Genomic DNA, 25274 nt, shown 5'->3' on the forward strand with positions numbered 1-25274 from the left:
TGTGACTTTTTTGTACATGATTTTTATGATTTTTGTATTTTTATATTCACAAATATTTATTTATAACTGTGAATTTTTCTGTACTTATTTTATTTCCATTTTAGCACTTTATTTTCATATGATTTCTTGTTTTCTGTTTTATTAAATTATTTTACTTTTTTTTTTTTCACACATTATTCATTTTTCATGTGATTTTTTTGACAGAACACCCCCCCACCACCACACACACACACACACACACACACACACACACACACACACACAAACACACACATCCCCACCAATGATTCATTTATCAACACATTTATCATCACATAGCTAGCTACCAATTTTTTTTATGTGTACCATAGTCAGGGAGAGCAGATGTGCTGTTCCTGTTGGCCATTATAAACATCATACACAGTGTGGAACACACACCTTCAGTGAGAAGGATGAAGGATATCAGGTGGCTTGCAATCTGTCAACACACATAATGGATAGTCTCTGGCAACAAAATAGAGACTCCAAGCACACAAAACAAACAGAAAAAGCAGAACAGTGGTTCTAAGACTGGGGTTTATATATATACTGAATTTATATGTATGATAAATGGTCATGGCATAAATATATTTTGGTTCTTGTCAAGCTTTTTTTTTTTTTAAATTTGTTATTAGTGTCTTTCTGGACGGTAGACTTACAATCCATTTTTGTTTCATTCTTTGGGTTTTCTTCTTTGCACAAGGGTGGCATCATGGTGCAGGAGCTTTTCTAATTTTAGAATCTGTGTGGAATTTCTATGTAGGTTTCTCTGGGTTTACTGGTTTTCTCCCATCTTCCCAAAACATGCTACAAGTACCTCTGCAAATTTGCTCCTTGGTGTGAAAGTGTGCTCATGTGCTCAGTATGTAACCGGCTGTTAATTTTGTATGTATTCATGCCACAATGTTGAGCATTCACAGTGACTAGGAGAAAGCAGTAAACAGAAGGTGACTGTACAATGAAATTATGAAAGTTTTTTTTTTTTTTGCCAACATGTATGCTAATGAGGGTGTGCATGCTCAAGGTTCTTTTTCTATTCTATCATACTGAATTGTCCTTGGGAAATTTATTGCAAACATGTAGTATTCTGTATTATTCAATATAAGCCTGTGATAGTGAACATAAAAGAGAAGCTACAACAAAGCATGAATTTCTGAATAATATATATTTATGGCATTTGGCAAACACCCTAATCCAGAGCAAGCGTAAGGATTTGCGCGAGTTTGACAGAGGCCAAATTGTGAAGTCTAGATGACTGGGGCAGAGCATCACCAAAAATGCAGCTCTTGTGGGATGTTTCCGGTCTGCAGTGGTCACTGTCTATCAAAATTGCTCCAAGATGGGAACAGTAGTGAACCGGCGACAGGGTCACGGGCGGCCGAGGCTCAACGATGCACATAGGGAGCGAAGGCTGGTCCGTGTGGTTCCGATCCAACAGACGAGCTCCTGTAGCTCAAATTGCTGTTGTTAATGCTGTTAATGCTTAAGGGGGTCAGGACTGTTTTAGCAGCGAAAAGGAGGACCAACACTATATTAGGCAGGTGGTCATAAAGTTATGCCTGATCAGTGTATGCTATTGTTCAATCAAACTAACTGCTTGACCTGATTTCGATTCCTCTTGTCCAGCAGGTGGCGCATGCGCATTCAGCCGCACTTGGTTTCTGGCTCCTCTTTGCGCGCGCTTGTTGTCTCTGAAGGCATCATGGCGGCGCCCTGTGCTCATGTGTACGCTAAACTACACACGGCGTAATAACCTCACGTGTGTGACCCTGTTTTCAGATATTGGGGTTTTATTTTTTTTGGGGGGGGGAAACAGTTAGAAATCATGGCTCTGCGCCTGTGCGAGTCGTTTCTGTGCAGGATTTTGCGCTTTTCCGTGGAATCTGCGTCACTGCGTCTGAGCACAGGTGTGTGTGTGTGTGTGTGTGTGTGTTTATGTATGAGACAGAGAGCAACACACTAACACTATAATAACATAAAATACATGTTTGAAATTATTTCTGTAACTTTGTACGTCTATTTTCAGCACAGAATTTCTCCTCGTCGTATAAAAATGGTTTTATTTGGATATAAACAAAAACTATATTTTTTGGATAAACATTTATTTTTCAAAGAAAAATGTTCTTACATAAATTCAAATGTATGTAAAATAAACCCTGTTTTCTGGGTTTTGTATGGGATTTCAAACCTACCTGAACACTCCAAAGCATCTCCAAAGCCCTTGAGACTATACCACTTTATCTGATTTATATTTCTGCAGTTTTATAATATTTTTTTTTATAATATTTTGTTTTATAATATTTAACTCGTTTCTTTCTCAGACCCCTGGTATTATGTGTTTTATTTAAATGAAGTAGACATTTAGATTGCTTCACATTTTTGTCAATAAAGTAATTACTTATTTAATATAAGATGCTTATTATTATTATCATCATTATTAATATTATTATTATATTTTAATTTCTTGTGCATTCCTTTCAACCCTATTGGTCTGCTTCTTTTGCAAAATCCTGGTCTTACATTCTTCATTTTCTTTATATCGATGTAAAACTTTTATTTTTATTTTTTTTATTGTAATACCCATTTTCAAATGTTATATCGACAGATATACCTTAAAAATGCTTTAAACAAACATTAGATACATATACCCACTAATATTCTGGCTATATATTGAATCCATAATGCTTTGCATTCATAAATGTTACGCTATTAACATTGCGGATGACGGAAACAAATAGACCCGGAAAAGCAGAATAATAAGTCAATAAGAAGTCGAATAAATGAACAGTTTTTTTTATCTTTCAGCTCATCGTGGCGGTGCAGTGAGGAACGCTGCGTTTCGCTTTCTTCCCTTCCGTTACGTCTCCACCGAGGCTTTTCTGGACAGACTGCTGAAAGAACGGATGCTAGGCTCTGCAGAGAATCCTGCAGACTCCCCGGCTCATGCTGCAGTTCCCCCGGATAAAGGTAATCCTCATCCTGATCCTCAGTCTGCCGTCTCTAAAGAGCAATTTACCAAAACACAGGTGTTTGATCTTCTGTTACAGACTGACAGTCATTTGGGGCCATAAAGTTGGGTTTTGGTTCATTCACATTGCATCTGTTTGACGTTTTTGTACTGTGGTGGTCTCTTCAGCACAGTAAATTAATATACGTTACACATGAGTGCAAAACTCATCCGTTTAACACCAAAGTCATTTATATCTGAAGTGTCACAGATGTTGTTTTAGGAAGTAACAACAGTCAAAAAAATTTGTGTAAAGATATCAGAGGGAAAAAGGGAGAAAAAATTCAAACAATAATAATAGTGTATCTCTGAGGATATGAGAGAATATTATCGAATCCATCCATCCTTTATTACGTATTCATCCATTATTTCATAACATATCCATCTATCCATCCATCCATCCCTCCACTCATCCCTCCATCCATTCATGACTGTATTATATATTCATCCATCCATTCATTATTGTACTATAAAAGATGGATGTATATATAAATATATAATCTCGTAACATATTCATTCATCCATCCATTCAACCATCCATCCCTAATCCCAATAATTATTTTGATCTATCTATTTATTCATTATTCCATTAAACAATCCTTTATCCATCCATTCATTGGTACCGCCAACATTCCATTACATATTCATCCATCCATCTACCCGTTATTCCATTAATCCATTAAACATTCTTTCATCCATCCATCCATCCATCCATCCATCCATCCATCATTTTACTTTATTAATCCATCTATGCATTTGTCATGACAAATAAATTGATCAGTCCACCCAGCAGTTCATTTGTATTGTATCTCATCCATCTATCTGCCTGTTATTCCACTTCATGTCATCTATTTCTCTATACATATATATTTTATTTTGATTCTGTCTATTTGTAGTTGAGCATTTTTCCCTGATGCTGAAAGTTCCAGATCAACCAGAAGATGCAAAGGTTTTAAGAGTGGCTATAATCGGTGCTCCAAATTCAGGGAAATCAACACTGACTAATCAGCTCCTGGGCAAAAAGGTACAGATTTTTATAACACACATTTGATGTGATGGTTGTTGTTGATTTTTAAACATTCTCATATTTTGATCTTTCAAACCAGCTGTTTGCAGCCTCCCAAAAAGTGCACACTACGAGGTCCCGTGCACTCGGGGTGATCACGGAGGACAATACTCAGATTGTAAGTGATTGTGTTGTTGAAAACATAAACTCATGAATTTAATATATATTAAAATATGAAAAATGATATTGTTGTATATCAAACTACAATGACATTTAAAAATCTATGATCCAATCTCACAGAAAAGACACATTATAGAGGTAAAGGTTTTATGAAACGTAGAGAAAAGTCACGTATTTGTTGTATTTTTAAATATCAGATTCTGCTGGATACACCTGGTCTCACTACACCATCGAAAGCTAAAAGGTACATTTTTTAATGCTAAAAATGCAATTAAATTAGATCTGGACATGAAAATATTAGCGCATAATAACCCATTTGTGTTGAAAGCAAGCTGAAGATGAGGAAGTGGTTTTAATTTGTGTAAAACCATAAGGTTTCTGTAAACTGAGAGCAGGATAAGCATTTTATTTGCAATCATTTTAAACCTACTTTGGGTTGCTAATAACCATGTTTATTGTGTGTGATTTCTATGATGGAGTTGCCAATGAACAATTTGAACTGCACAATCTCTCTATAAATTGAACAACTGATTGAACAATTTTACTGTAAATATTTTTTTCAGATCAGTTTGTGTTGCATCAATAGCTTCCATTTAATGTTTACAGGCATCAGCTAGAAAAGACTTTTCTTGTGGATCCACTGAAATCATTACGACAAGCCGATCTAGGTAACGTCTTCTCTGAATTCTGCTCTGAATAATGTAAATGTCAGAGTTACTAATAGGATCTGGGGTGGTTTGTGTTGTTTTTGGTGGCACAACAAGCCTTAATCTGAAAAGGAAAAAAGAGCAGCTGGTAAACGAAAGTCGAAACGTAAGTGGTAAAAAAAAAAAAAAAAGCGGGTTTCGTTTTTGCAGGCAACCCAGAACATTAAACGGAACCATAAACTGAGTGAACATGTATGACATGACATTCTTTTTGTTAAAAGAAGAATAAAATCTCTTATCCCACCATTCTGCTGTTAATTATTTTTCTTAAACCAGCATGTGTCCAGTTGTTGTATTAATTACTCAGTGCACTGAAACTGCTATGATCAGTTAAAAAAAAAACCGGATCTGTGAAAAATCTTTTTGACATTTAAAGTCCTACTAAAATAGCCTTTTCGAAACCAGATCACATTTACATCATATAAAAAATTGCACATGATAATCCAATTTATCCAAATGGACCGCTGCCTCATGTATCCTAAATAGTCATTATGTTTTCTGCTTCAATCTGCAGTGGTGGTGTTGGTGGATGTCTCCGACAAGTGGACTCGCGTAGGTTGGACTTTGAGGTGCTGAAGTGTCTGGCTTTGAACGCCGGTATTCCTGCTGTCCTCGTCCTCAATAAGGTAACCTCATTAGTGCAGCTGGCTCACTGTTCCATTTTCAAATTTGTTCATGTATAAATATATCCATCGCTGTTTCGGTAAAGACGTCAAAGTATTTTTTTCTGCCAAAAAATCTACGATCCTGAAAAACATTTTTTTTTTTAGACAACCATAAGGAAAAATGTTTGGTGTATTTATTTAATAAAAGCCATGGGATAAGCACAGGACAGTTATTATAAATACCGCAACAGTTTTTAGGTCGAAATCTACAGCAACATGAATGAAAAAGAGCATCACTATAATTTGAATACACAAACTTGTGATGGTCATGTTATGTTATGCATGGGCTTTGTCTTGACACATCCAGGTGGACCTTCTGAAGGGCAAACCCTTGCTGCTAGACATTACCGCTGAGCTGACCGAGGGAGTAGTGAATGGCAAGAGGCTAAAAGTCCGCAGCTTAGTGAAACCGCTCCAGAAAGACACATCGGAGAAGCAATTGGAAAAGACTTCAGGTCTGCCGAACAAAGAAATGCAAAATCCAGGCAATCAGCTTCTAACAGGCCTGAGTGGAGAGCAGCTGAGGGCCCTGAAGAGCCGTAAAGGTTGGTCACACTTCAAGGACGTGTTCATGATGTGTGCTACAGATGGCGAGGACGTTCAGACACTGAAGGTAGATCCTTTGTTGACGATCAACATTTATTAATAAAAAAATAAATCAAAAAATTGTGAGCAAATTTCAAGTTCAAGATTTCTAATGGCTTGATAATTATTTGAAGGTATTTGTTTTTTATTGAATTTGAAGGTATTTATTTACATTATTTTAATTTTAGGTATTGCAGAAGCTACAGTTTATGGACAAAAGTATTGGGACAGCTGATTTTCCAGCTATATGTGATTCTTCCATAACTGTTACCACAAAAATGGAGGCACACAATTGTATAGAATATCATTAGATGTGGTAGCATTAAATTTTGCCTTCACTTGAACAAGGAGACCCAAACCTGCTCTAACAAGACAATCCCTCTTGTGCACAAAGCCAGCTTCATAAAAACATGCTCTAGATGGGTTGGAGTGGAAGATCTTTATTGGCCTGCTATAGAGCTCGGACCTCAGAGCTCAACCCCCTTATGAACACCTTTTGGAGAAATTGAATTGGAGTGCTGACATCATATACAATTGATCCGAAGACATAATACAACTTTGTAGTAACAGTTTGAGGAATAATCACAATTTTAGCTGTAAAAAAATCTGATGTCCCAATTCTGTGTACATGTGAATATAGGATAGATTGCTTCTGTCAGAATTAAAAAGTGGCAGCTTGGAAAAAAACAGTGACATGATGTTTAGTAGTGTTTATCAGCACTATTCCGCAAATTAAATAGATTGAACTTGTATTAGTCAAAGTGCTTACAATCAGCTTGATGTAAGAAGTAACAGCGCTGCCACATCACTACTGGAGAATGTAATTAAACTAATAGCTGCACTACTTCTAGAGATATTATAAACAAAATTACATTGAGTAACTCATGTGTACACAGAGAGTTTTCTCTTTGTCACACTGCCATCACCAAACAGTAAAGCACCTCATATCACCAAAATTACGTTATCATTCATATGAAAATAATAACAATTATAATAATCATAATAAGAGTCTCTTCATGCAGAGCTGCCAGGACTGTCGTGATTTATAAAGAACTTAATACCCAACAGTAATCTTTTTTCCCCCCACACTATAAAACTCTTTTTGAATAAGTGTGTGCCCCTCTCTTTCTCTCTCTCTCTCTATCTCTCTCTCTCTCGCTCTCTCTCTTTCTCTCTCTCTCTCTCTCTCTCTCTCTCTCTCTCTCTCTCTCTCTCTCTATATATATATATATAGTGTGTGTGTATATATATATAGATAGAATGTTTTCTCTGTATTTGTATATTTTGCTGTTATTTTTTTATTTGCCGTTTTATTTATTATATACATTTATTTGCAATTACTGCAATTATTTAGTTATTAATCAGTGTTTTAAAGTAGTAATGAATTTTTATGTATACAGTGTGACTCAAAGAATATTGCAATTATATCCATGATGAAAATTACTCTGAAAGAAATGTATTACAGTGCCTATTTTCTTCACCCTAACCCTGAATGTGCTCTTTACATCAACGTGATTCGGATCTGACAGAGTTATCTGATGGCAGAGGCGAAGCCAGGACCGTGGCAGTACCACAGTGCGGTTCTCACAGATCAGAGCCCGGAGGACATCTGTACCAACGCAATCCGAGAGAAATTGCTGGAATATCTGCCTCAGGAGGTGCCTTACACAGTAACTCAGGTAAAGCTCACATTGCATGCACTGAGCCACTGGGTGTGTTTTTCCGTTTTTTTTAATCCTCTTCTGCATTCTTTTCTTTTTCAGGATTTTATAACAGTAAATATGACCTTAAGATAAAAAAAACCTGCATTTTCTTATTACTGGATTTGTGTTTTGCAGCACATTGAACTCTGGAGGGAAACGGCCGACAACAAATTGGACATAGCTGTCAAACTGCATGTGAGAAAGGACAGCCATATGGTGAGAAATTCCCTCCAAGAACTATTTTCCATTCCCTGACTTTACTGTTTAAAAAACTTTGAATGAATGCCTGGTGAATGGTCAACTTAGCCGTTATCAGTAAACTCAACATTCAGTAAAAAAAAAAAAAACAACCTTTTGCTCGTGTGTATCGTGTGCCGCTTTAACAAAAAAAGCAGAACGTCCTCCTGATGGACGAGACTGTAAAGTGAGCAGTCAGCCTCTTTAATTGAATTTGTGCGAAACCCAAAGCTTATGGCAGGTGCTGTTCTATGAATATAAAATAATTGCTTACTTGCTCGCTCGCTCCACTGCGCCTGCCGGTTAAAATTAAATTGGCTGCAAAAAAAGACAGTTATACGGTTCAGGGTGTAAAGCAAGGACAGGACACACAGGAAACATATCGCTAACTTCTATGCATAAGCATTTTGAAAAAAACATGCTAAAAGTATTCACTTTCTCCAGTGCTGCTTAATTCTCAAATCTGATTCGTCTGAAAGTGTAGATTTTTTTTCTTTCTCTACATGAATAGGTTTATATGTATTTGCCGATTAGGCATAACATTGACATAACATTATGACGTGTGGGTGAATAACACTGATTCTCTCTTTATCGTGGCACCTGTTAGTGGGTGGGATTTATTAGGCAGCAAGTGAACATTTTGTCCTCAAAGTTGACGTATTAGAAGCAGGAAAAATGGGCAAGCATAAGCATTTGAGTGAGTTTGACTAAAGCCTAATTTTGATGACTAGACGACTGGGGCAGAGCATCTCCAAAACTGCTGCATTTGTGGGATGGTCCCAGTCTGTAGTGGTCAGTGTCTATCAAAAGTGCTCCAAGGAAGGAACAGTGATGAACCAGTGACAGGGTCGTGGGCAACCAAGACTCACTGATGCATGTGGGGAGCGAAGGCTGGTCCGTGTGGTTCCGATCCAACAGATGAGCTCCTGTAGCTCAAATTGCTGAAGAAGTTAAAGCTCGAAGGGTCAGGACTGTTTTGGCAGCAAACACAATATTAGGCAGGTGGTCGTAATGTTATGTCAGGGTATTGATAATATGCATAACGTTACATTACTGATCACTCGTTCCGTTATCGTTTCTACATTAACACCTAATTCACTGCATAGTAAGAAATGTGTATTTGGACCATGTTTTCATTTAACATCTAAGAAGTATAGAAGTGTAATTGCCAATACTGTGATGAAGCTTTCTGCCAAAAGATGGTGATATTTATAGCAGGAAGTCTCTAGAGTCAGCTTCAATTTTGGCTCCTGGATGTTCAAGAGGATCAATCGTAATTGCAAACAGATAAATCCCGGTGTGTTGTTTTTCTGTAACTTGCTGTGGTAGAAGTGGAATAAAGTGAGTCAGGACCTGCTGTTATGGAAAATGTTTATTAACTATTTCATCAAACATTATCCAACTTTGCTAATATGTAGCCGTTGCTTTTACTTAGACCTCTAATATTAGTTTTCTTGACATTAGGTATATAACAGTTGAGTTAATACATTATATAGACAAAAGTATTGTCTTTTCCAGACAGTGTGGTCAAACTGATGGCAAAAGCTGGAGGCACACAATTGTATAGAGTGTCTGGATGTGGTAGAATGAAAATTTCCTTTCAATTGAACTAGGAGACCCAAAACCAGTTCCAGCCTGACAAGTGAGCTTCATAAAGATATGGTGTACATGTGTTGGAGTGTGAGTGCTCTGACTTCAACCCTATTGAACACCATTGGGATGAATTGGAACCCTGACTGCACCTCAGGCCACCTCACCTTAAATATTCTCCATTTTGTTGCTTTTTTTTCCACCTTTAAAAGAATAGCCAGGTTGTATAATGGAAATAAATTCTAATTTCTGTCTCACTTTTAAGGTTTTCATTCGACTCAAACTCTATTTAAATATTTAACCAGATTCCAGCTTGAGCCAGTAGATGTGTGAACATGTAGGATTTTTTTTTTCTTCTTCCCAAATCCAAAATAATTTTTTCTCTCTGTTTATTTTGTACAGAAAATGGTGATTGGTCCTGGGGGACAGCTGATCGCTCGAATAGCTCGGGAAGCAGGACTGGACCTCACAAACGCTTTCATGTGTGAAGTGCGGCTGAAAATATCTGCTACGCTGAAGAACTGAAGTGGTTCAAATTCTGCACTGCAATTTATTAAAAAAAAATTGGCGAATTTGCTGTACGATCTGCAAACGCTCCAGAGTAAAGTCCAGACTTCAACGACGACGATTATTTGAGGCTTCAGTTTGTATCGTGGACAACATGTGAACTGTCTTATCTCTCAGCCAGCTTTGTGTTTAACAGTCACATTTGGGACAGAGGCTGCTTATGAACTTGAGCTGCCCATGCAGTGTCCTAGGACTTTTTAGCCCCGAGTCTATTTATTATTAGTAAGGTCTTTATTCAGAATCTCATTTTAGCAGCAGGATACATCATGAATAAATCAGCATTGTTCCAGAACGGCTGAAAATGTGTCCCGGTCGGAATTGCTGATGAGGTTCAAGCAGAGTTGAAGTTTTGCCTCTAATGGGCTCTCTTTCTTTGCCAAGCTGCTCAGACCTGTTTTTGACCCCCGATTCTCATTCAGCCAAATCGGAGACAAGTTTTTCTATCATTCAAGATATTTTTTTTTATAGTCATACTAATTCTAACTGCCCTTGTTAGGTTATATAATGAAACTGTAATAGGGAGGGTCACGATCATATTTGAAGGCGTCTTCAGTAAACATGTCTATGGCTGAATTCCAGGGTCACAAAAAAATGACGTATTCAGGAATAAAAAAAAATTAATTAATTTTTGTACAATACGAAATGCTTTATGCAAATGATAAATAAATTGGAATGAAACACCACCTCATTACTGAATAGTCAGTCCTTTCAGTTGGACATTACTTCACTGTCCTGTCTTGAAATAGTATACGAAACCATTTTTTATGTGTAAAACCGCAGCATTTTCTGCCTAAACATTTTTGTTTGCTGAATTTTCAGTGCATGAATAATTAAAGTGACTAACTGAATAAGAAAAAAAAAAGAAATGAATCATCTGATACTCCAATACATGTCACATTTCAACCACTTACTTATTACAGTAATAAAATCCCCAAAAGCCTTAATATTACTGAAAATACTCATAAAATAATAAATGTTCATGTAATGTATGAGCTGTACCCTGTAGTTATTTATGTGCTACAAAGGTTGTTATTTAGCACTTTTGCCAGCTCTTTGCAGTCCTTCCCTCGCTCCATTCCTTCTTTTCTTTCACAGCTGCTGGAGCTTAACTAAAGGCACAGCCCCACAGGGCTACATTACCCCTCTAATGGAGCTCTAACCTGCCACTAAAATAGGCACAAAATGGCCAGGATGCATTTGTTCTTGTATTCTCCTTTGTGGTTGAACCTGGCAGGCAGTCACTTCTTATCCAGGCCATGGTGATGGATCACTAATTCATAGATAAGCTAGCCCAAAGCAAGTTTCTCTCTCTCTCTCTCTTTCTCTTTTTATCTCTCTGTCCCTTTTTCTTGCTGAGTTATTTGAGGTCACTGACAATAAGGCTTTTTCTTTCTTTTTTTTTTTCTTTTTTTATTATTTCTGGGGGAACAAAAATTACACTGTATATTGTATCTGCTTCAAATCCATATTTTATTTAATGTGGAGAGTTATTGATCCAGGCGGATGTGTTTATTGAGCCATAGTACATACAGTATTGATCATATTCATCGTATATACCATTTGCTATTAGCTATACTCCCGTCAAGGTTGCCAATTCCTTCCTTCGAGGCACCCAAATAAAAAAACGTCACTATTGATGACCATCAGATGTTCTTGTTGTGAAGACGAGCTGTGAGAATGAATAGAACAATTCACCAAGGCACACATAATACATTTATACACTATTACATTTTAATTCGAAACACAACCTAAATGCAAAATGAACCATTTCAAATGCAGATAATGTATTATGTACTAATTACACTTTTTAGGAATAAACATTATACAGTATATATATATATATATATATATATATATATATATATATATATATATATATATATATATATTTTGTAAAAACAGCAATGCAGTAATAATAATGTTCTATTGTGTTATATTAGATTTTGGAGAATAAATTTTTTTACCCTTTTAAAAAAAAAATATATATTTAAATGAAGCTTATTCCATTTGGTGTCTTTGATGGTTGGTGCCAGTGAGAAGAAGCAAGAGAACCCTTACCATTACTAAACTCAGTAATGGTAACGGTTTAACCGCCTCCCTCTTTCACAGTGTGTGTATATGTGTGTTGAGGTCCACAGAAGGAGGAATGCCACCCTGGATAGTACATCATCTATACTGTAGTGTCTCCATAATGAACTTACAGTATATGATGATATCCTGTCCAAAAGACAATATAAGATCTCGAAAGTCCTACAGAAATTTCCGGACCGTTCCTGTGAAGAAATCAGACTCTTAAACTAATTTTTTATTTTTTTTTAACAAGTACTTACAAGCAAACCCTCACTAAGCATTGAAATCATACATACTTGTGGTTTAATTGGCTGCCAAAACTGACACTCAGTTGTTCACTTCTCTACGTTGCCTTGCTCACCTTAAGGTTACTTGTTTCCAGTCCCCTTGAAGTAGGTGTCAATACGTAGCCTAATGACACCCACTTGACACCTTCGCTGTCGTCTTTTTCTTCCTTTCTATTCGTCTGCCGGCTCTGTGTCTCCTTTCTGTCCCTCAAGAGATCTGTCGAAAATCCCCCTTCCCTCAGCATTTTAATGACCTTTACTCATTTGCATATGGTGATGACACAGTGGTTCTCTTGAGCTTATCTGAGCTCTCCTGTCTCGCCTTTCAACCAATCAGATTCCTGTCCTCTATCACCCACTAAACAGTAACTCCTGACTTTAGGGTGCTTGTACATGTGGACGGCCACGCCTTCATATCGCTCCAGTTAAACCTGGAATTGGACCAAAAAAACAAACTATATTGTAATAAGTCAGTTTATTAGATATGTTTGTCTGTGGCTGTATAGATACATTTGACCTCCAAAGCTGAATATTTTCTGTGCCTACACTGCAACATGTTTCACAATGACATGCAGTGAATTGCTTTTCATAATGCAACTACTTTTTTAATTACATATACATTTGTGTTTTTAATGTTGCTCTTCTGAGTTCTTCTTATTGAGTTCTGCAGCAAGCAAGAAATGTATTTGGTCTTTTTTTTTCTTTCCTTCACCAACATTTTTCTCTCTTTATTGAAATGTGAAGGAACTGCATATATAGTGAGTATACAGTATAGTTGCTCAGGGGCTGCATACAGTTTTATCTACAACCTTTCAAAACAAGTTGGAATTTTGCTGTGGAGGAATATCTGCAGGTTCTTTGTCAAACAGTACAACATTGAGTTTCACAATAGGAGAGCATCCTATGTTGGGCTTCTTTTGTGACTAGAAGAACCATACAGCTTTTCCTGATTAAATTGAGAGAATCAAGAATTTGGGAGGAGGTTGAATAATGGGTATTAGTTTGTTTTTGGTTTTTTTCCTCTATTGTTATCTTATTGTTCAGCCCTTTTTCCTGTCAGTTGACCAACACCCGAGACACCACCTAAAGCCGTAAACTGCAATCATTAGATGCTACCTACAACCTAAAGGTCTAAAATACACACCAAAAACTAATGAGTTTAGGCTAATAATTCATTTAGTAAAGTATTGACATAAAACATCTTGACATCTTATCACTTTTTGACCCATTTTTCTTTTGTAGGTCCTCAGATCAGTAAAACACATCTCTGCACCCTTCATTAACAGGACTTTAGGCTGACATTGGGAGTGACCCCCAGTTGCATGTGATGGCTGCAGGTTCTTCAGCTTGGGTGGGGTGAGTGTGGATGGACAGATATGGGACCGCCAGATAAGCAAGAGGAAAGTGCTATCAGAGTCACACCAGAACGCACCAACGCTGGCACTACACCTTTATCTGCTTACTTAAATCGCTGAACGTTTTCCATGAAACAGACATCGCTTACACAGGAAGGAGCTTCCTCCGGCCTCCACGAGGACATGTGGACAATACTATGCAGAGAGGAGGACATGGTCATATTAACACTTAAACTTGTACTCTTAGTAATTTGATACCAAAGCAAGTCAACAAATAAAACTACCTTAGATGAATCAAGGAATATCTTCCAAATGTCCAGGTGCAAATTTAAATACTGATAAACTAAACTGAGTGACTTCTCTCTATGTACGCAAAGGTTTTCTCCATGTTATCTGGTTTCCACCCACCGATCAAAACCATGCATATTGATTGATTAGCTATGCTAAACTGCTGTGTGCAGGAATTTGTATTGAAGTTGCCTTGTAATGGACTGGCATCCCACCCAGTGTCTTCAGATTACACTATTTCTCTTTTCAAATGTATGTTAAGTACAATTATTTTAGTCAATGTGATTACAATAAATGACAGCAGCATCATATTAGTGTCACAGTTTTATTCATACACCAAAATTACTTTTAAAATGAAAATCTTTTGGTGATGGTTCCTGGTCAGTCCTTAACAAGTTAAATTTACCTCTGAATACCTTGTTACTAATTCCTTACTAATTGTACAGCAAATATTAATCTTTTATAAAGGATACAGTATAAAAGTTATACTTGCTGCTGTTGGTTGCCTTCTTACCCTTGCCTTTGAACGAAAGTCTAATGGCATGTTTTATAGCTTGCGAATAAACATTTAGAAGTTTGAAGTAGTGAACCAATGTGCTTTTGTGTCATTATTCACACTTCCTATTATTTCTTAGCATTTTTTGTAGGCCTGGAAAAATAAAGGGGCTTTTGGTGGAAGTTGCCTTTTGTTTTTTTGGTTCCAGGTCAGTCTTTGTGTTTGTTATAAAATACGTAAAACTAAGACATGCCCTGGAAAAGCTGATTTGAGAACAGCCCGAAAGACGTTTTACCCAGAGCTAATAAGGTGACATGGACAGTACTTAGCTTCCTGCAATAATAAGGGGACAAACTGCTTGTGTGATTAGCACCTCTTGAAGCTGAGATGACCCTTAAGCTTCTGAAGTGAGGTTTCCCCCCTTATATAAAAAAAAGTGAGAAAGTGGAGTTCCCAGACACCTTCATGACAGGACAAGGCCCAAACTGTGAAAGAAGCACAGATCAAAGAGCCTAGGCTTGAGCTTCTGGCCAAGACACACACACTTTTTTTTCACAGGAGATCCGGGTGGGTGTCCACCTGGGAAAGAGATTCATTCCATCACAACACATCAGCCCTCAGATATCCAGAGTGGTCCAAGACTCCAGCATCAAGGCCATGTACGTCCGCGAGGACTACCCTTATCCACACAATCACATGACCAAGAGCTATGGATACTATCCACAAGGTAAGAAAAGTATATTCTTGACAGTTATGGACACCAGAAAGTCACAATTGTGATTTAAGACAAAATGTTGACATTTCTGACAATTTATGTCTGAATGGAAGGTTTCCAGTAGTGGACCAAATGACTGACCAAAAAAGGTCTGTTTTTCCCAAATAAAAAAACATGTTAATGGTTTATTGAAATCCATTTTATTGAACAGGACAGATGAATCCTGTTTGCCGGGCAAGCGGTGGTGAAGCAGAGTTGATGTCTCTTCCCGTTCATGCGGCGCTTCAGGGACGAGATCTGTGGGACAAATTTAACAACGTCGGCACTGAGATGCTCATCACTAAAATGGGCAGGTAACTAATCAGAGTCTGGTGGGATTCTGTAGTTAGCTTAGAATTTCAGTACATATGGTGGTACTGGAAATAATCTGTTTTCCACTTTAGATGCAAAAAAGCAAAGTTTACACTTAACAGAGGCTTAAATCCTGGGAGTCATCATGGGAGTCTTTAGCTCTTGCTTGTGATTTAATCCTCTCATTTCTTTTCCTCCTGTTAGAAGCACTAAAATTTCCATCTTGCATCTCCAGTACTTTATAAATAAATCCATATACAGTATATTCACAAAATATATAAATATATAAAATATATTAATATATATATATTAATATATTTTATATATATTAATATATATATATTAATATATTTTATATATTTATATATAAAATATATTAATATATATATATTGCATATACTTGCAAAATTCTGTAGGGTCTTCACAAAGAAAACAGTCCCACAACTTCAGAGCTCTGCCGCTACTCAGTTCAGTAATATGTACAAGTAATGGTTTGAAAACAAGCCAGTAAGTCTTTTAGCGAGCTCTCAAATAATGTGTAATTGTATTTCTGAAGAATTGGAGATGCCACCAAATGCTACAAATGAGATTCTGGCCAAATGTTTGTGTGGGCAAAATACTCATGTATCTTCTTCCAAACAGTTTATCACAGTTAAGTAGCTCAACTAGTAGAGATTTTTCAGTGTAACATTGCTGTAGCCATTACTGGATTAATAAAGATTTGTCGACCTTTCCTTTTTTTTTAATTTCTGAATATTTTACATTAAAACAGACAAACACTGGTTTATAGAAAAAAATCAAATATAGATTGAAATATTCATCTGTTCATTTATGCAATTAAATCATAAATATAATTATAATATATGTATATTATTACTACAGATATTTGATGTTGTCATCTTTTGCTATAGTAGACACCTAAAGTTTCAACATGTTCTGCAATCTGATATGCTTTTCTGCTCACCGTGGTTGTAAATAGTGGTTATCTGAGTTACCAGAGTCTTTCTTTTACCTCAAAATATTCCTCTTTGCTCTTTCTGCCCAAAGGACTAGATCATTTCTGCATATTATTCTGTCAAAACTCTAACGACTAATGAGTCTGAAACTCCTTGGAGATCATACGTTTCTGATATACCAAACATTAAGATCAGTTCTGGACATTTTTTCCCTGATTTGATGCAATGTGCTGATGCCACATATTTGGCTGATTGTTTGAGTGAACACAAAGGTGTAAAGATGTAAGCAAATAGTCTGCATTTACATATAAATGAACCCAAAAAAGTAGCTTTTAAGCATAACCCTGTCATAACTGTTTAATAATGAATAGTAAAATATAGTACTGATATATAGTTACTGTATACAACAGAGCAGTTCAGGATTCAGCAGTGTCAGTTTGGTGGTGCTGGGATTTGAACCATGTTGAAGTCCAACATCTTAACCACAGAGCAACCACAACCCCGTGATTTGGTTTACATCACGCTGTTCAGCACATTGAGCTGCCTGAAACGTGTTTTGTAATCAACATGCAATCATTTCAAAACAAAATCCATCTTGTTCAGGCAATGTTCAGCTCGCAAGCTAATTATAATGGTGGCAGGGCTGTGAATTGTGTCTGTGGTTTTGATCATGTTTTTATTCTCCTCATCATGTTTATTTCTTCAGACGCATGTTTCCCAGCTGCAGAGTCACAGTGATGGGGCTGAACCCCAAAGTCAAGTATGTGCTGATGATGGACATGGTGCCGTTTGATAATAACAAGTACAAGGTAACTCCCAGCCCTTCCCTCATGCTCACACACATTTATTTCTGTTTGTATTCACATTGTACACTATGCATCTGATATTTTTTATTTTATTTTATTTCAATGACTAGTTGCATATATAAAAAGGTTAATGATTGAGTAGGCTATAATTTAAAAATCTTTTTTTAAATCAATGAAAGAGTAGCCTTGAATTACAGCAGCACTAAAAGGACAAACATTAATCAATGCAGCATGAAAACAAGTCTAGCTGTATTACAGGAAGCACATTGTGAGATATAAATGCACTTTTTAATTTATTGTGCAGATATTTTTTTTCTCTAAGCAAACAAAATATAATTCTGGGCAACTTATTTCTAGAGAAAGCTCAGAAGTTTGGGTCTGTATCTGTGAAAAGCAACTTTTCTCCTGGTCTCTGTCTGGAAACCTTGTTAGAAATACACACACACGCACACACACTCACACACACACACACACACACACACACACACACACACATGCACACATATACATTATATATATAATAATTGTAATTGATGTTCATTTTTGGTCAGTGCCTCTTGTTCTTAAGCATGCTTAAAAAAATCGAATTGAACCATGATTCCACATCATCTGTGCAGTGGAACAGGGACCACTGGGAAGTGAGCGGTAAATCCGAACCCCACCTTCCAAACTGTTTCTTCATTCATCCGGACTCACCTGCTTTGGGAGAAAGGTGGATGCAGTATCCGATCTCCTTCCATAAACTCAAGCTCACCAACAACACACTCAACTCTAAAGGCTTGGTGAGGACACTCAAATTAATACCCCCTATAATTTATCTGGAATATATACTACTGTAGTAAACATCATGATTATAACTATAGTCTTCTTGTTGATCCGTGTCAAACAGACTGCTTATTTATATTTATTTATTATAAAATAATTGACTTGACTTGACTTTATCTCAAGCTCAAAAACTTACAGTTGGAATAATACACAATGACTTCAAATATTTATACATATACACAAAAAAAGCAGTGATGTGGGAAGTAGTAGCTCAGTGTATAAGATGTTTGAGATTCCACTGCTGGGCAATTGAGCAAGGTGCTTTACCCTCAGTTTCTCAGCCATGTTCCTTTGGATAAGGGCATTATCTCAAATGCTGTAAATGTAGCTATGCATTTATAATATTACACTATATGGCTAACATTTTGTACATCATCTGACCATCATCATAGATTCCATTCATATTTAGTTTCCTCTGTGAAGCTATAATTAAAAAACCCACTTTTCTGGGAAGGATTTCCATTACATTTTAGGGCATTGTTGTAGAGATTTGAGCTCATTCAGCAACAGCAGCAATAGTAACACCAGGTACAGATGTTGGGTGAGAAGACCTAGGATGCAAAGTGTTCAATTCACCCCAAAAGTGGGGTTGAGTTCAGGGCATGCTCACACTTTTACTGGCTCAAGCAGGAATCTGTTTAAATATTTAAATACAAGGTTAAGACAACTGAAAACCTTAAAGAAACAGCCATATTGTACATTCAATTCTAATCTATACATAGCTTTTAAAGTCTGCAAAATTTGTTCTAAACCAAATGGAGATTATTTGAGGTGAAAAGATCTTGGGTGCAGTGTTCCAATTTATTCCAAAGGTGTCCGTTAGGGTTGAGATCAGAGCTCTATAGCAGATCACTCAAGATCTTCCACTCCAACCCATGAGAACCATAATCTGCATGAAGCTTCTTTTGTGCATTAGGGAAGTTTGATGCTGGAACAGATTTGTTCCTCTTTGTTCCAGTAAACTTTCGGACCATCCGCATGTTTGATTTGGCACATGTTTTTACGCTGGATGCCCTTCCTAACGCAACCCTCTCCATTTATCCGGGCTTGGGACCGGCCCTAAGGCTTGTGCAACCCTAATGGCTGGGTTTGGTTCCCTGACCGTGGATCGAACCCGGGCCGCAGCGTTGAGAGCGCCGCATCCTAACCGCTAGACCACCAGGGACCCTGTGCCTCTTTGTTCCAGTAAGGGGGGAAAAAGACATTGTATACAACTGAATGCTTCTAACTTTTTGGCAACCATTTTAATGGAATTGGTTTTATGGTCTACAAACATTTGTCCATAGAGAGTATCTGTAAACACCATTATACTAATACTAGGAAATAAATGGTAAACATGCACCAAAAGCTACTCCCAGGCGTTTAACTGTAGATTGCACATGTCTTTCACATGATAGCTATAAAACCTCGAGTGAAACCAGCCACAGTTTTCTGGCGAGACTTCAACAATACTGTCATTAAGGAATTTATATGTTTTATTTAAGTTTTTATGTTTCCAGCTGCAGGTTTTGGGGGTTATATAAAAACTTGTATATGGGGATATAAAAAGGGTACATCTAATAGAACTAACTGGTAACGGTATCAGAAAAAATATAACAAACACCAAATGTATATTGTATTATTATGTTGAGTGTAAAAGAAATGTGCTGGTGTTAGATTTTCTTTTTAACCTTTTTATCACAGTTTTATCCAGTAGTATCTTTAATATTGCACTGTATAAATGGGTAAAAAGAGAAATGGTTTGAGTCCAAAAGCCCAGTGGTACATTAAAAAGAAAATATGTTGTTAGTTTCTATTGTTATTTCTCTGTCTAGCTTGTATACTGCAGGGGCAGTGGTAGTCCAGTGGTTAAGGCTCTGGGTTACTGATCACAAGGTCAGCGGTTCAAGCCCCAGCACAGCCAAGCTACCACTGTTGAGCCCTTGAGCAAGGCACTTAACCCTATCAGCTCCAGGGGCGCCGTACCATGGCTGACCCTGCGCTCTGACCCCAGCTTCCAGATGAGTTGGGATATGCGAAAACTAGAAATTTCCCCACTGTGGGACGAATAAAGGTTAAATTATTATTAAATTATTATTACAATGGAACAAAATGTTTTTCCATGAAAAAATAAATGCAGGATAATAACTCTACCGAACAATTATATCACTCCAATGTATTTTGTAGCGTGGCAGCAAAATAAAATACAGTGTACCGCTTACTGACAATAAAAAGTGTACACAATCCATTCTGAACCAGTTTACTAATGTCACTCCAGTTACATACATTTTTGGTTAGATCCAAAACCTCCACCCATTAAATCTTTTTATTTTGTTTTATATATTTTCCAGCAAGTGGTGCTTCATTCCATGCATAAATACCAGCCTCGTCTACACATAGTCCAGGCCCCTGACCCATGTGGAGGCCACAATGGTGGATACCTGCGCTTTACTTTCCCAGAAGCAGCCTTCATAGCAGTTACATCCTACCAGAACCAAGAGGTGACCACGTTTGTATAACCTAAACTAATAAATGCATATTTTCAAGGATCTTCTAGTTCAAGTGAAATAATTTTTTGAGGAAGAACCATATATGGCTGGAAAAATAGTGTCCTAATACTTTTGTCCGAATTGGAAAGCAAAGGCTTCACTATGTGTGTGTGTGTGTGTGTGTGTGTGTGTATATATATATATATATATATATATATATATATATATATATATATATATATATATATATATACAGTACATACAGTACATACACACGTTCTCTAAACTTTTGAGTCTCCAAAGTCATCGAAAGTGAAATTAAACCAGTGGGAAAAAAAGCCCAACATGACTGCCATCTAGTGGCTTACACGAGACCAAAGTTTTAGTTTAAAGGCTTGAGATCTTCACTCCACAGTCACCCTAATTCTATTGCAATTCATATATTGTTTCAAGCTTTCACCAGGGCCAGTGTCTTTGAAATGCACTCATTAGTCATTAGATCTATTCTTCCTGCACATTCCAATGAATCAGCATGTGTTGGTTCATTAGTGCCGAAGTGGTGACCGATCTGCCTTCTCCTCCACCAGATCACCAAGCTGAAAATTGACAACAACCCCTTTGCCAAAGGCTTCCGTGACAACGGACTTAGCAGGAAAAGGTGAGAGATCTACAAGACGTACAGATTTCCAAATTGATTTTCTCGTAAATGGAAAGACCGCATAATTCGTCTGCTTATGTTTTTACCTCAAGCAGGTTTCGAGACAAGGATATTCGTCAGAGGTCAGATTCAAGGTCACAATGGGACAGGCCACTAAATAAGCAAGGTATCTGTATCTTGATGTACAAATGGTATTTATAGTATTAAAATAAATACACAATTTGTTTAGTTTCTAATTGTCCTTTTAGTAGGCTGATCCTGAAACAATTTCACATTCATAAATATTTAAATTCTACATTTCTCTTTGGCTTCAGGGTATAAATAAGGATAAGTTTGAATTATTATTTATGACAAACTAATAGTCTGGTTTGGGATGAGGTGGGTTGAGCGTGCATTGTCGCATCCCTGATATGTTTAAGAACTCATGGGGAAAGAAAAGATCAAATGCCTATAAGATACTAACCCTCCATGCTGACGTTTTGCGTGAATGAACAGAATCATGTGATAAAAGTATGAATTATTCGACACAAAAGAGCAGATGCTACACAATGCATTTCACATTGTATCCGAAGGTTATGAGTTCAAATCCCAGCCACACTAAGCTGCCACTCCTGGGCCCCTGAGCAAGACCCTTTAACCCCATAGCTGCTCAGTTGAGATGACTGAATGAGATAAATGTAAGTCGCTCTGCATACGGCCGTAAATAAATAAATGTACCACCATTATTGACGAGAACTTGTAGTTTAGCTCCAGAAAGGGTGGTGTGAATGTGCATAGCTACATCCTGATATGGTGTAGAACTCTTTTTGAAGAAAAATATTTATAATATCCAACTGTTAAAGAAAAAAAAAATCAGATACATGCGTTTTATACATGTTTAAAATATTTTTTGTATCTGAAGATAGAAGTTTTTTTTTAATACACTGTATGTTAATTTGCTGAGTGTACACTTTCTCCAAATGCTTCCTTTCCACTATTAATCTTTTTTTTACCTTACTTTAAAATGATTCATTATAATACGTCACATTTTACATATTTCTAAAGGACTAACTGGTAGTGACTTTTTTTTTTTCTTGTGTGTGTGTGTCCTGAGTCTAAATCGTTTCAGTTACTTTCAAAGATCTGATTCAGCTCATCTTTAACACTGAACATTTTTGTAAACTGAAATGCAGAACATTAATATTAGTAAAGTAAATCCATAATTTATTTTAAGTAACACAGAAATATGTTGTAAAATATATACATGATAAAGCTAAAATGAAGTTTCCTATATCCAATTATAGGAAATAACTACTGTATTTGTATAAATCAGTCTATGCAACCTCTTGAGCCACCAGGGGGCTCCACATGTGTGTGTGTGTGTGTGTGTGTGTGTGTGTGTATGTGTGTATGTATGTATGTATATATATATATATATATATATATATATATATATATATATATATATATATATATATATATATATATATATATAAAATTATTTCTATAAAACAAGTAAAACGCAAGAAAAATGTCAACAATGCTTTTTTTTTTCTCCTTCTCAGCAAGACTGTTAAACATGGATGATGAGGAAGAAGAGCAGGAAGTCTCCAGCTCAGTGGACTCCCCTGGTGCACTCTGCGTCCCAGAAGTGAGAACTCCACCTGCGCCCGTCTCGAACCTTTTCTTACCAGCATTTCTGAAGTGTGGATTGGCCTGTGGCCAGGAAGGAATAAATCAGAGCCCCATTTCCCATCAATGCCAGCATACTTTTCACAGCGAGAACAGCGACTCCAGGAGGTGACATGATGTATTTCATGCAAAATAATTAACTAGATGTTTGGGGTTTAATTTTTTAAAATGTACGTATTTAGCTTTTTATGTTAAGAATTCCAATAAATTCATTGTTTACTGTAATGATAACATGGCGGTTTTATAAGTGATTACGCCATTTAGATAAATTATAATCTAATAATTAAACGAGCGAGACATTCACACCTCATTACGTAATATTAAAGCTATTCAATATTCCCAAACTTTCTTTCAAAAAAGTAGAACCCCATTACAAACATAAGAATGCTTCACTATTAAAAACTTGTTCATAGCTTATATTTACTTATAGTAATTAATAAAAAGGTAGTCTAACCCCAGTTGTCTCTGTACCCGTCTTGTCCAGGTCTGAAGACAATCTCCAGTACAAGTGTGTCTCTTTCCCAGAAGGCCACGGCACCCAAATCCCAACACCACAGCAGCCTCCGTGTCATGGCCCAGACATCCAGACCCCAGCAGTACACCAGATTTACTCAACCCATTTCAAACTCAATCAGTCCCTCCATCTGCCACCCAAACTCAGCCGTATGCAGATGCCCGAAAGTGTCTTTAAAAGCCTGGAACTTAATCCAAAACCCCTGTCTGACATTTTCAACATAATCCGGCCACGAGCCCTTGCCAAGGATTCACAAATTAATCCCCAACACGACCAGACCGCTTCGGGCTCAAACAGGGAAGCGAAAGCCTTGATTTTCCCAGCTGTCCAAGACTCTGCTGCGGCATTTTACACTGAACAATACACTGGCCGTACAAAAGAGTGGCCTGCTTTCAATGGGAACACAGGGCAGAGAAGCTCTGAGACACCAGATCAGTGACATTTTCACAGCTGGGGAAAAGGTAGAAAAAGTGGTGCTGGGAAATAAAGTCATGGACTTAAAAAAAGATTTTCTTGGGCATTTTCCAAGACATGAATATAGTGGATTTTTTCCTTTTGGAGTGGGTATACGAATAAAACCGTAAAATAGTTTTTATGTGGACATGAGTGATATTACATTATCTGGAGCATGCAGGTTTTCTCCATTATATTAGACTCCGTTAATGTACATTGTACTATGACACAATGGTTAGGTCTTACCTCAGAAAGGAGCATTTTGTGATGTTTCGAGAACCCTGCTGCTTCCGACTTCAATAAAAACGCAACACTACTGCTGATTCTGACTGTAGGTGCGAGAACCATAGACAAAGGCTGAGGGGACAAAATGTTATTGTCCATTTGGGATTGCAGATCTACCTGAAGCCCATGTGTTATGAGATCTGACCTGGGAGTGAAACTAGTCAGGGACTTGTTGGATATCGGCAGCCCCCAGAGATGAGCTTTGTTACTAAATTATTTACAGAAAATCAATAAAAGGAAAAAGCAATACATCCACTTAAGCTGCATTGGGCTAACATGCTGTGTTTGAAAGAAGCCTAACTGGCAGTGTACTGGCAAAAAAAAAAAAAAAAAAAAAATCCACCAGTACCATGCCTAACTTTCTCAATATACATTTTCCCTTCATTTTATTTCCCCAGTTTGTTCACCTACCAATTCCCACCCATCAGCCAGTTTTCCCCAATCACACGAGTGAATGCTACCAAGTGCGGAGACACCAAGCGTGCCAACTTGGTCTTCTAAAAAAAAAAAAAAAAAACGCTGAATCACGGCGCACTGGAACACCCTTGGGGAATCGCTATTTGCTCTTTTACAGCGTACAATTTCACAGATGCCAACGATTGGCGATTGTTACTTTGATTGACAGGAGACACACAGAATGCCATCCCTCCTGACCAGAAAGCACAGCTCTTGGTCCCTGGTTCCTGGACATAGCTGGCTGTGGCATCGTTGGATCTGGAAAAGGTTTAGGAATATTTGTAAACATTACAAACCCCTCGCATTTAAGAACAAAACCGTTCACATTTTTTTTGTCCCAAAAAAAAAAAAAAAA

The 25274-nt window shown here is 37.1% G+C and overlaps 2 protein-coding genes and 1 long non-coding RNA gene across 4 annotated transcripts; 2 read left to right on the plus strand and 1 right to left on the minus strand.

The window, feature by feature from the left end:
• The first annotated feature begins 1694 nt into the window (after window positions 1-1694).
• Window positions 1695-10953, plus strand: eral1 (Era-like 12S mitochondrial rRNA chaperone 1). Its single transcript, XM_046839574.1, is given in 12 exon segments — window positions 1695-1925; window positions 2824-2985; window positions 3922-4049; window positions 4132-4209; window positions 4409-4455; window positions 4818-4879; window positions 5433-5462; window positions 5465-5544; window positions 5891-6196; window positions 7698-7847; window positions 8007-8087; window positions 10101-10953. Coding segments are annotated over 12 exon segments (1329 nt in total). The 5' UTR covers window positions 1695-1843; the 3' UTR covers window positions 10224-10953.
• Window positions 10954-11716: 763 nt separating this feature from the next.
• Window positions 11717-14797, minus strand: LOC124379313. 2 transcript variants are annotated; one of them, XR_006924404.1, is made up of 3 exons: window positions 12697-12901; window positions 12467-12538; window positions 11717-11934 (listed from the first exon to the last, which is right to left on the minus strand). It is a non-coding gene; the product is annotated as an uncharacterized LOC124379313 (long non-coding RNA). The 2 variants fall into 2 exon arrangements; XR_006924403.1 differs by lacking the exon at window positions 12467-12538 and having other exon boundaries at window positions 12697-14797.
• Window positions 14798-15211: 414 nt separating this feature from the next.
• Window positions 15212-25230, plus strand: tbx16l (T-box transcription factor 16, like). Its single transcript, XM_046839573.1, has 9 exons — window positions 15212-15488; window positions 15688-15829; window positions 17490-17592; window positions 18207-18371; window positions 20745-20894; window positions 21470-21540; window positions 21636-21706; window positions 23085-23319; window positions 23696-25230. Exons 1-9 carry the CDS (start codon window positions 15419-15421, stop codon window positions 24162-24164), a joined length of 1476 nt encoding a protein of 491 aa, XP_046695529.1. The 5' UTR covers window positions 15212-15418; the 3' UTR covers window positions 24165-25230.
• The last annotated feature ends 44 nt before the right edge of the window (window positions 25231-25274 follow it).

This window comes from Silurus meridionalis, chromosome 25, assembly GCF_014805685.1.
Source record: "Silurus meridionalis isolate SWU-2019-XX chromosome 25, ASM1480568v1, whole genome shotgun sequence".
Classification (NCBI taxonomy): Eukaryota; Metazoa; Chordata; class Actinopteri; order Siluriformes; family Siluridae; genus Silurus; species Silurus meridionalis.

Coding starts and splice junctions, on each gene's coding strand:
- tbx16l (XM_046839573.1), top strand. CDS start 15,419: ATGTACGTCCGCGAGGACTACCCTTATCCACACAATCACATGACCAAG. Junction 15,830..17,489: donor CTCATCACTAAAATGGGCAG/GTAACTAATCAG, acceptor TTATTTCTTCAG/ACGCATGTTTCCCAGCTGCA. Junction 21,541..21,635: donor AACGGACTTAGCAGGAAAAG/GTGAGAGATCTA, acceptor TACCTCAAGCAG/GTTTCGAGACAAGGATATTC.